Below are 12716 nucleotides of genomic sequence, written 5' to 3' on the forward strand. Positions count from 1 at the left end.
CGGGGGTAAAGGGGAAAAAGTAACAAAGTCACAGAGTTTGGTGGGTAGAGGGAGGGAATGAAGTAATTAGGAAAGATCCAGTGGGGACCTGATCTCCTGTGCTTAGAAACTAAAAAAAAGTATATTACTCACTTTTTTGCAATATATGCTTTATTGTAGTTTCCTGAAGCCAAACTTACAGTATCTCTGAAGTATACCTTAATGTGAATGAGTTTGTGTTCCTTGTTTTTTCATGGGTTTTTTCTGCTGTGTAATGGGGTACTGAATTTTCTATACATATTGTAAGCCTTGAGTTTCTTTATTTTCTAGGAGGAGGATATGGTGTCCGCACAAGGAAGAGAGGAAGCATCAGATAGGCGCTTACAGCAGTTACAATGTAGTATAAAACAATTAGAAACAAGGTAAATTATTACTATATCTGTAAGTTCCAGAGATGATTTCACACCAGAGTGATAACTTAATAAATTTAGGCATTCTAAATCACACTATAATGACAAGGTTTAAAACCTGGTTTATTACATATTTTCTAAAAATACATTTAATAAAATATATCCATTGCTATCAGGTCTCTTCTGACTCATGGCAACTCTATATGTGTCTGACTAGAACTGCAGAATACTAGTACTTTCTTCTGTGGAGCCATTTGTTTGTTTTGAACCATCAACTTTTGGCTGATAAGCTAATTGTAAACTACATACTGATATTTTTAATTCAGATATCATTTGTTTAATAGGATTCTGCACCTTTTTCTTAGTATATTAATTTATGTCATAATTTTGTGAGATTTTTTCTCCATTTCTTCTAATTTGAGTGAAATTTTACAAATCATACTGATTTCTCATCAAATAATTCATAGGCATTCTGTTTTATAACATTAACTGCAATTGGTTATTTTCATTTATTACATTGTCTCATCAAACTTTATTGTTTACTGCCTTCCCCTTCACCCCTAGCTTGCCTATTTATTAGATTTTACTCCTTTCTTCATCCCTTCTCATAGTTGTTAACCCTTTAAGATTGAATGTATTGTTTTGTAAATCTTGAAATATCTTGAACATAGTCATAAAAAGATAATTATGATACAAGATTATTAGTATAAAATTCTAAGGAAAGATTTCTATCATAATTTTGAAAGAAAAGTGTGCTACTACATAATAGTACTTTTTGAAAAGGATTAAAAACTCTTAATAATCACGGATTTTTGTGTTACTATAGGCTGCTCCTTGGAGGCAAGGATTCTGGGGCTTCGCTTGACATGCTTTGGACATGTTGTAAGGAGAGACAGGTCTTTAGAGAGGGACATCATGCTGGGCAGAGTGGAGGGACAGTGCAGGATTGGAAGACCCTCTATGGGGATGGGTGTGTCAGAGGCAGAGGCAATGAGATTGGCACAGGATAGAGCAGGGTTTAGGGCTGTTGTACATAGGGTCGCTATGAGTCTCAAACGACTCGACGGCACATAACAACAACAGCAATTGGAGAACAAAGAACATCTTTTCTCTTTGAGATGTTTAGAGTAAGCCTATCTGATTTTAAGAAAATTGAAATTCTTTTTTTTACTTCTTCTGAAGAGTAATTAAAAATATTAAACCATAGTCAGGGGAAAGTTGATATTGCCTCAGTTTCTTCATAGTTCTAGACTCATACAGATAATGAAGAGAGCTCTGGTGGCCTAATGGTGAGTAGTTGTACTGCCAAACCAAAGGGAGACAGTTTGAATCTACCTCCTGTTCCATAAGAGAAAGATGGGCATTTCCTTCCTATATGATTTATAGCCTTTATAAACTTGTTGGAAGGTTCTGACTTGATGACACATACCAAGAACAGCAACACAGGTGAAAGAGGTGAACATAATATTTTCTAAACAGTGGAATAAGGACTAGTTCCTACAACTGACTCCTTTATATACATTTTGTGTATTGACCTCCTATCTTATGAAATCCATGGAAAGCTGAAGTTTCAACCTCAGCCTTGTCATTTCCCCAAAAAGCATGTTACTAGAACTTCCTGGTCCCAGTGCTGGTCTTGTGTTCTTGGGAGTTCTAAATAACTAATGGCTTTTTTGATCCCTTGGCCAATCACTGCTACATCCCATAGCTATCATCAATCAGTTCCATGTTTCTTAACAGAGCTATTGTCCTTTTGGATGAGACAATTCTTGGTTGTGATGGTGTCAGTAGTTATTGAATGTATAGCATCCCTGGCACCAAACACTAAGTTCCAGTTACATCTCCTAGCATTGTAACTATCAAAATGTTTTCCACTTATTTCAAATGCTAATAGCACCAAAGTTATGAGCATTAATGTCAATGTATCAAGATGAAGGATTGTAATCAGATACTGGAATGTCAAAGATTGTGAGGATATTTTTGGATATATTTTTTAAAATGCCCTTTTATCCTAATTTTTCCTCTTTTGTAAGCTTTGTGAAAGGGCTAGAAAATAGATTGTGGGCCATGTTTTAGTTAAGGAAGATCTATATGTGTGTATACCTTTTAAAAATTCAAACCTTATGTTATTTTTTACTATTGAGTTGGAACCAACTCATTACTTACCCTTCAGTGGATTTTCAAAGGAAGTAAATCTCATGAGAGGAGATTGCCCTTCTTTCCCCCACAGAGCACCTGAAGAATTCAAACCACATGCTTTTGGTTTGGCAGTGCAACTCCTTACCACTAAACCACCAGAGCTCTTTTTACATAAGAGAGTGTGTGTGTGTGTGTGTGTGTGTGTGTGTGTGTGTGTGTGATTTTTAAAACTAAGACGTCATTTTTTAACATGAGGCCAACAAGATATTTTATATAGCAGTTGACTCTTCTTGGACTCTGGGCTCTACCACTACATTACTACAACTATCCTCATTCCTCTAGTGTTAATAGGGTTTTCAAAGGCCTATTATTTAAGAAGTGGATGCCAGTCCTGCTTCCTAGTCTTAATCTGAGAGCTCTATCAAACCCTTTCCACCAGGGATAACCCTTATGGCATTTGGTATACCAGTGTCACAGCTTTCCGTATCACAGCAACTCCAGATTATCTCAGTACAGCAAACTGACAGACAAGTGCTATACAACTTAGAACAATGTTCTCCCCAAACACAATTAACTCCAGCTTCCAACCCACAGCTGATTATTAACTAAATCCAAATGACCAATCAGCTTACACTTGATTGTCAGTGAAATATAAAATAACCAAACAGTTTACACCCAACTTTCAATTAAATCAAAACAACTTATCCTCCAGAATCCAACTTGTTCACACAGGAGGCTCAAAGCTGGAGATTCTCAGTCGGGGCCCAATTGACTTTGAAATACAAAGACTCACCCACCAGGTCCTGATTGATTTACACAAGAGGCTTCCATCCCACAGCTGATTGTTAACCAAATCATTTATTCAACATGTATTGAGCTCTAGTTATGTACTTGTGACTGTTGTAGAATCCAGGTGATGGTCATGATAGTGTGATATTTGGTCATTATCTCCGTAAGTAATGGAGATACGTCCATAAAGTACATTACACATATTTAAATAGAAAACTCACCATTGAATTAAAAATAAACCAACAACCATTTCTGTCTAGGTGCTTCTGGCTGGTAGCAAACTTTTGTCATATAGAGTGAAACTATTCCTTAGAATTTTCTTGGTTGTGATTTTTATAGAATGAGACTACCAGGCCTCTGTATGGATTTGAACAGCTAACCTTTAATAGTTGTGTACAAACTGTTTATACTACTCTGAACCCTCTCACCATGTAAAACTAAACCCATTACTGTTGACGTGATTTCTGACTCATAGCGCCCCTGCAAGGTATCAGAACATATAGTTGTACCATAGGGATTCTAAGGTTTTGAATCGTTCTCGGTGTAGGCTTCCACTCCCTTGGAGTGCCTGGTTGGTTCTCATAGTCAGCCTTTCCCTTATCAGCTAAACTCTCATACTCTTCTAACAACAAGAGCAAAGAAGAAAGTGATGAAATTTATTTTTGTTGTTCTTTTTAGTGTGCAGAAAAACAGGAGAGTAGTTGTTTAATTTAAAATTTTATATTTATTTGCATAGAATTTTTCATATACATATGTATATATATAGTGCTTAGTATATGTTATTGTTGTTGATTGCTTTTGAGTCGAGCACAACTCATAATCTCCCTATGAACAAAAGGTTGGAAGCCCTTCTAGAACTATAGACATTTATCAAAGGTCATAGAGTTTCTGGAAACATGCTGTTTAGGAAGTGGATGCCATGCTTGCTTCTAGTATATGTACTCTGTGTCTTATATAATAATTCATAAATGTTGTTTTTCATTCATGTCCATTATCTTTTATACAATCATTTATATACATTATATTTTATATAAATAATTACCATTAATTTATGCCTGTTATATGCAGAGAACTGGAACTGGAAAATCAAAAGGGATGAACTTGCTTGGCATTTCTTAAGCTGAACAACTAAAGAAAAACAAGCTTAAGCCTTGAGTTTCACTACTTAAGGATGCTGAGGGTAGAATGTTAAATGACACAGAAGCATTAAAAGAAGATGGAAGTACACAGAGTCACTCTACCAAAGTTAGTTGGCTGACACAGAAGAATTTCATTAAGCAACATATGATCAAGAGGCAGTTGTGATGAAGGAGGACGTTCCAGCTGAACCAAAGGAATTAGCAAGAAACAGAGTCCCAGGAATTGATGGAATACCATCTGACATATTTCAGCAAACAAATGCTGCCCCGGACGTATTTACCAGATTATACCAAGAAATCTGGAGGACAACTCCCTGGCCAACTGACTGTAAGAGTTCTATATTTATTCCCATTCAAAAAAATGATAACCCAACATAGTGTAGAAATTATCAAACAATATCATGCACAAGCAAGACCCTGCTAAAGATTAGTCAAAACAAAACAAAAGAACAACTAACTGGAACAGTACATCAACAGAGTACATCATGCCAGATGTGTAACCTTTATTTTGAAGAGGCCATGGTACTAGGGCCATCATAGCCAACATAAGATAGATCTTGGCTGAAAGCAAAGAGTACCAAAGCAGTGTTTCATTGGCTGTGCAAAGGCATTTGATTGTGTGGGTCACAACAAATTGTGGCTAATCTTAAGAAGAATGAGATCGCACCACAACAAGATAAAGGTAAACAACCCAGTTGAAAAATGGGCACAGGTTATGAACAGACACTTCACCAAAGAAGACATTGAGATGGCAAACCAAACACATAAAGATATGTTCAAAATACCTAGCTCTAAGAGAGATGCAAATCAGAACAACTATGAAGTATCATATCACCCCAATAAGAATAACAAAATTTAACAGAACAGCAAACAACAGATGCTGGTGAGGTTATGGAGAAACTGGAACCCTTCTTTATTCACCGTTGGCAGGAATGTAAAATGGTACAACCACTATGGAAGGCAGTATGGCATTTTCTCAAAAAGTTGCAAATTGAAATACCACTTGACCCAGCAATTCCACTACTGGGACTATACCCCAAAGAAACCATAACTGCCACCCACGCAGATATATGCACACCCGTGTTTATAGTGGCTTTGTTCACAATAGCAAAGAGTTGGAAACAACCCAAGTGCCCATCAACAAATGAATGGATAGAGAAGCCGTGGTATATTCACACAATGGAATACTATGCTGCATTGAAAAACAAGGAACTCATGCAATATTATTCCAAATGGGTGACCCTGGAGGACATTATGCTGAGTGAAATACCTCGGTCGCAAAAGGACCAATATTGCATGGTGCCACTGTTGTAAAATGAGACTGACATCAGGGGTAGGGGAGACTGAAAAAGATGGGATAAATTATGTATACTGCATTGAAACAGACGAGGGAGAGAACTGTTTAAAAGGGATATATGATTAGGTATTATTGTCATGACAGGAGTCTAGATGAAGGCTGCATAGTGGAGTGGACTTGAGGGGAGGGACTGAATAACAATGAAAGAATTTTTATTTTACTTTTCAAAATGAAGACTGCATAGTGGAGTGGACTTGAGGGGAGGGACTGAATAACAATGAAAGAATTTTTATTTTACTTTTCAAAATGAAGACTGCATAGTGGAGTGGACTTACGGGGAAGGATTGTATGCCAATAAAAGGATTTTTTCTTTTACTTTTCGAAGAAAAGACAGAATTGGGCGGGAGGGAGGTTGGACAGGGAAAAAAGTGCAACAATGAATGAATGGAAATCCAAAGTCTCTGTAAAAAAAAAAGATGAATGAGATTCCAAAATAATTAATTGTGCTTATGCAAAACCTATACTTGGACAAGGAAGCAGTAATCAGAACAGAGCAAGGAAACATTGCATGGTTCAGGATGAAGAAATGTGTGCATCAGGGATGCATCTTATCTCCATGCCTTTTTTCTAGGTGCAGAACAAATCATTCAAGAAGCACAGCTCTATGAGGAGGAATGTAGCATCAGGACTGGGGAATAGTCTTCAACATTATGCAGATGACACAACCTTGCTTGCCAAAACTGAGGAAGACCTGAGGCATTTGCTGCAGAAGGTCAAGGACTCTAGTTGTCAATAGGGATTGAAGCTCCACATCAAGAAAACAAAGATTCTCACCACTGGGCCGATTGACAGCACCATGATAGATGGAGAAGAGATTGAGATTGTTAACAACTTCAGCTTGCTTTGTTCCATAATCAACACTCTTGGCACCAGCAGTCAGGAATTAAAAATATGAATTGCACTGGGAAAGTTTCCTGTCAGAGAGAGTACTAAAGAACAACAATGTCAGTCTCAAGAGTAAGGTGTGCCTGATCTAGGCCATGGTCTTCACAGTTAGTTGCTATGCATCAGAAAACTGGACAGTAACTAAGGATGATAGAAGAAGAATTGATGCCTTTAACTTGTGATGCTGGAGAAGAGTGTTGAACATACCATGGACTGCCAGGAGAACAAATGCTGTCCTGGAGAGGATGAAACCAGGATGCTCCCTGGTGACAAGGATTTTGAAGCTCCATCTCACATACTTTGGTTATGTTGCCAGGAGGGACCAGTCCTTGGAGTGGAATATCATGCGTGTATGGTAGGGTGGAGGAACAGCACAGGAGAGGAAGACCCAGTAAAAGATGGATTGGCTCAGTGACTGGAGAAATGATATTAAGTCTGTCAGAGCCTATGAGATTGGCTGAGGAAAAGGGTTCAGAGCTCGTGTACATAGAGTTGCTGTGAGTCACAGGTGACTTGATGGCACATAACAACAATAACAACAACAATGCCTGTTATCACCCTATCTTTTCAAGTCCCCATTGAACCTTTCCTATTCATTTACTACCACTCCTCCTCACCACCATCAACTTCTTCTGTGATCTCCCCCACTTTGACCCCATTTTCTCATCTTCTTCCCCTTTTGAGCATTTATACATATGTTGCTCATTTATCCTTCTGTTTTCACAGTAATGGTCTTAGGCAGTTTTGTCCTTCAGTGACAGATATTTCACTCAGCATTAATCTGTCTAGACTCTACCATGTTATATAGTATTTTATGAAATCATTATTTCTTAGTGCTGCATAGTATTTCATTATGTGGATATACAGCAATTTCTTAATCCAGTTTTTTTGTTAATGGCCATTTAGGCTGTTTCTGTATTTTTGCTATTGTGAATAACACTGCTGTGAATAGGTGTACATATCTCCATTTGTGTCTCATTTCTGGTTTCCTTGGAATATATTTCTAGCAGTGGAATAGCTGGATCATATGAGATTTCTACATTCCACTTTTTGAGGAAATGCCAAACTACCTTCCAGAGTGTTTGTACAATCTTAAACTCCCACCCACAGTGCATGAGAATTCTAACCACTCCAACATTTATTGCGTTTTTTTGTGTTGTTAAACTTTGCTGCTGCTGCTGCTGCTGCTAATATTGCAGCTGGGTGAGATGGTCTCTCGTTGTTTTGATTTACAGCTCTGATTCCTAGCGATTTTGAACATTTCCTCTTGTGCTTTTTGGTAGTCCAGATATCCTCATTTGTGAAGAGACTTTTCATGTCTTTTGCCCATTTTGTTATTGGGTTGTCAATCTCTTTCTTGTAGAGGCCCTTAGTATACTGTAAAGTTTAATTATGAAACCCTTGTCTGACATATCCTTGCCAAATCTTTTTGCCCCCTATCTGTGAGCTTTCCTTCATGCTATTAGAGAAAGTTTTTGATGCACTCAGGGATTTGATTTTAAGAAAGTCCCATTTATCAATTTTATCATCGTTAAATTGTACATTTTGGCTATGTTATGCCTATCTAAGCCATAAAGAAAGCTTCTAAATTCGTACTCATTTTGTTTCATGATCTTTATAAGGAGCTTTGGTGGCCTTGTGGCAAGAAGCTGAACTGCAATCTTGAAAACATCCTTTTGAATTTTACTCAAAGGTCTCTGTTCCATGTTTACTTGGTTTTAGTGTATGAAATGTGGATTCTGTTTTAGTTTTCTGTAGGTAGATATCCAGTTTTGCCAGCACCATTTGATAAAGTAATTGTTACTCCCTCATTGAATGGGTTGTTTGTTACCTTGTCAGATATCAATTGACCATAGACTGATAAGTTTATTTCTGCAATCTCGATTCTGTTCCATTGATCTAGGTGTCTGTCATTAGATCAATACCATGCTGTTTTGATTACATGATAGGGTACACAGCAAACCCCAGAGACAGCAAAAAAGCTGTTAGACCTAGTAGACCAGTTTAGTGGAGTGCAAGATAGAAGATCAACATACAGAAGTCAATTAGATTTCTCTACAGCAACCAAAAAAGCATGGGAAAGGAAGCTAGAAAAGCAAAATCATTACACTACAATATGGAATTTTTAGGGTCAGACATCGTGGGATCAGGACAGACACCCTTCCCCATGCCTTATTAGGAGAGGTAAAGAATACTTCATCTTCTTCCAAAGAAAGTTTATGAATCAGGTTATGTACATAAACCATATGTACGAACAGTGCTCAGGCCGTTCGTTCATAGGGTCGCTATGAGTCATCTACGACTCGATGGCATCAAACAACAACAACAACAGCATATGATCAGGAGTCAATGGTGATGAGAAGAAGTTCAAGCTGCACTGATGGAATTGGCAAAAAAAAAGAAGGCCCCAGGAATCAATGGGATACCAGTTGATTTGTTTCAATTGACAGTTACAGCCCTGGACACACTCAACAGTCTATGACAGGAAATTTGAGGACAGCTGTCTGGTCTATAGATTGGAAGAGGTCTTTGTTCCCATTCCCAAGAAAGATGATCCAACAGAATATAGAAACTGTCAAATAATACCATTACTATCACATGCAAGCAAAATACTGTTGGGGAAGGGGAGCTCTGGTGGCCTAGTGGCAAGAAGCTGCAATGCAATCCCAGAGATAATGAGGTTCGAATCACCAAATGCTCTGCCGGAGAAGGTGGGGCAATCTCCTCCTGTACCAGTCAGATCTGATTTGACGGTACAGACACACACAATAATAATAAAATTTAAAAAAATACTGTTGAGCATTCCAAAACATCTATAATAGTACATGATAAGGAGCTAAAGTTCAAGCAGGATTTAAAAATTAAAAAGACACGTAGAACAGTTCATAGATGGGGAACTGAAAAGTTCAAGGAAGATTTAGAAGAAGCTATGGTACCAGCAGTGTCATTACTGATGTCAGATGGATTCTGGCTGAAAGTAGAAAAACAAAATAAATTATTTTTTTTATTTATGCTTTATTTAGTATGCAAAAGTATTTGACTGTAACATTGAGAAGAATGGGAATCCCAAAGCACTTAATTTTGCTCATGCAAAACATATACCTAGACCAATAGGCTGTTATGCAAGCAAAGCAAGGGAACACCATTATTGTTGTTGTTGTTGTTGTTGTTTTTATGTACTATCAAAGTCAACGACAATTCATAGCAACCCTGTGCACAGTGAATCCTGTTCTTTCGTGAGCCAGTCTCTGACACATCTACCTTTATTACCCCAGTTATAGGAGAACAGTACATGGTTTAAAATTAAATAAAGGTGTGTGTGTCAGGGTAGTTTTCTATATATACTTATTCAATCTGTATGCTGAGCAAAATATTCAAGAAGATGGACTCTGTGAAGAAGAAGGTGGCTTTAAGATCAGAGGAAGACTCATCAGTAACCTGCATTATGCAGATGACACAAACTTGCTTGCTGAAAGTGAGGAGGACTTGAAGTGTTTGTTGCTGAAGATGAAAGAATACAGCTTTCAATATGGATTGTATCTTAACATCAAGAAAACAAAAATTCTTACTTCTGGACTGACAGGCAAGATCATGATAGATGGAGAAAAGATTGAAACTGTCAACAACTTCATGTTACTTGGGTCCATAATCAACACCATTGGTACTATCAGTCAGGAAATAAGGAGACATACTGCATTGGGAAAGTCTTTCATCGGGGACCTCTCCAAATTTTTAAGGAGCAAAATGCAGCAGTTTGAGGACCAAGATGCATCTGATTCAGGCCATGGTCTTTCTGATCACATGGCATTCATCTGAGAGTGGGAAAGTGAATAAGGATGACAGAAGAAGAACTGATGTCTTTGAACTCTAGTGTTAGATAAATTACTGAATATTCCATTGACTGAGAAAAGAATAAATAAGTCTTAGAGAAAGTACAGCCATAGTCCTTCACCTCATACTTCAGGCATAATGTCTTGGAGAGGCTGTTCCTTAGAGAGGGAGATGATGCTTAGAAAGGCAGAGGGTCGGCAAAGGAGGGGAAGACTCTCAGCCAGATGGACTGACACAGTGACTGCTGATTAGCCCTAGTGTGCCAGCAAGTGTGAGGATGTCACAGAATAGGGCAGAGTTCAGATCTTTCATACTCGATTTGATGGCACCTAAAAATTTACAGCATGGGTTGAAATAAATTTGATGGCGGTAGACTTTATTTGAGGCTTATATTTACCCTTAAATCAGAGCTAGTAACTTATTGTTGTTGCTTGTTGCTGTTGAGTATGACTCTTAGTGACCCTATAAACAACAGACCTGTACCCTGTGATATCCTATGTAATCCTCATCATCTCTGACACACTAGAGCCCATTGCTGCAGACACTGTGTCCTTCCATATGGTTGAGGGTCTTCCTCTCTTTTGCTGACCCTCCACCTTTCCAAGCATGGAGGAAAGCTTCTTCCAAGGAATAGCTTCTCCTAGAAACATGTCCAAAGTATGAAGATGAGGTTTTATCATTGCCTCGCAGGAGCATTCTGACTGTACCTTCTCCAAGACATAACTGTCTGTTCTTTTGGCAGTCCAGGAGACATCCAGTACTCTTCTCCAGCATCACAATTCGAAGGCATTTATCTTCTGTCATCCTTATTCATTGTTAAGTTCTCATATGCATGGCAAGTGATTGAAAAGACCATGGCCTGAACCAGGAAATTTAGTCTTAATACTAAAATCTTTTCTCTTCAGCATTTTGGAAACATACCTGGGAGCAAACTTGCCCAGTGTGATATGTCTCCTGATCTTCTGCCTACTGGTACCAAGGATGTGAATTGTGATCCAAGCAAGATTAAATAATTGACAACATCAATCCTTTCTTCATTTATCATGTGTTTACCTATTGACCCAATGGTGAGGATTTTTGTGTTCTTGCTGAGATATAATCCATATTGAAGGCTGTTGTCTTATAGCTTCTGCCGCAAGCATTTCAAGTCCTCCTCACTTTCAGCAAGCCACGTTGTGTCCTCTGCATAACAAATGCGTTTAATGACTCTGCAATCCTGATGCTGCATTTCCTTGTCATAGAGTCCAGATGTTTGCTAAGAATACAGATTTAATAGGTATGGAGGAAAAAAAATATATCCCTGGCATGTTTCTGCTTTTAAACTATGAAATGTTACCTTTCTCCGTCTGGACAACAGCTTCTTAGTCTAGGTAATTGATTTCATATGAACATAATTAAGTGTTCTGTGTTTTCCATTCTTCTCAGTGTTAGCCATACTTTATTATGTCTATATTTTAGCCATGACTTGTTATGATCCACACGAATTCCTTTGCATAGTCACGAAAAACATAAATAGACATTCTTCTGGAATTCTCTGTTTGGAATTTCTTTTTCAATATGACTTTCCTAGCCATAGGTTGACTTTGCCATGTAGATGGGCAGGAATATGTGAATAGGGTATATTAGTCTATCCACAAGGAGATTAGATATATACCAATCCACAAGTGAATTGGCTCATCTCACCATTCATTAAGTTGAGCAGTGCAGAAATGGAAAGAGAGACCTTCCCCACCCTGAAAAAAGAGAAGAAAGAGAATGTAGGATTGCCCTTCAGGACCAGATATTCTTGCTCCAGCTATACCTCCAGCAGCCATGGGCCAACCAGAGACACAATGGGAGACAGGACCTTGGGACTGTGTTTCATTGATTATGCAAAGAGTTTTGACTGTGTAGATTATAACAAACTGTGGCCGACTCTGAGAAGAGTGGGAGTCCCAGAACACTTGATCATTCTAATGCGAAACCTATACTTGGACCAAGAGGCAGTCATCAGAACAGAGCAGGGAAACACTGCATGGTTCAAAATTGGGAAGGGTGTATGCTAGGGATGTGTCCTATCTCCATACCTTTTCAACCTGTATGCAGAACAGATTATCCAAGAGGCTGGGCTCTATGAGGAGAAGTGTGGTGTCAGGATTGGTGGAAGATCTATTAACAATCTGCGTTATGCAGATGATACAACCCTCC

At 38.2% G+C, this 12716-nt stretch overlaps 1 protein-coding gene across 1 annotated transcript in view; it reads left to right on the forward strand.

Annotated features, from left to right (window-relative positions):
- SCLT1 (sodium channel and clathrin linker 1) overlaps window positions 1–12716 on the forward strand; it is a 258430-nt gene that overhangs the window by 137198 nt on the left and 108516 nt on the right. The window contains exon 10 of the mRNA XM_006901160.1: window positions 310–401. Coding sequence (XP_006901222.1) covers window positions 310–401 — 92 coding nt within the window. The remainder of the gene's footprint in view (window positions 1–309; window positions 402–12716) is intronic.

Source organism: Elephantulus edwardii, unplaced genomic scaffold (genome assembly GCF_000299155.1).
Source record: "Elephantulus edwardii isolate Elephantulus edwardi_28Jun2011 unplaced genomic scaffold, EleEdw1.0 scaffold00311, whole genome shotgun sequence".
NCBI classification, from domain to species: Eukaryota; Metazoa; Chordata; class Mammalia; order Macroscelidea; family Macroscelididae; genus Elephantulus; species Elephantulus edwardii.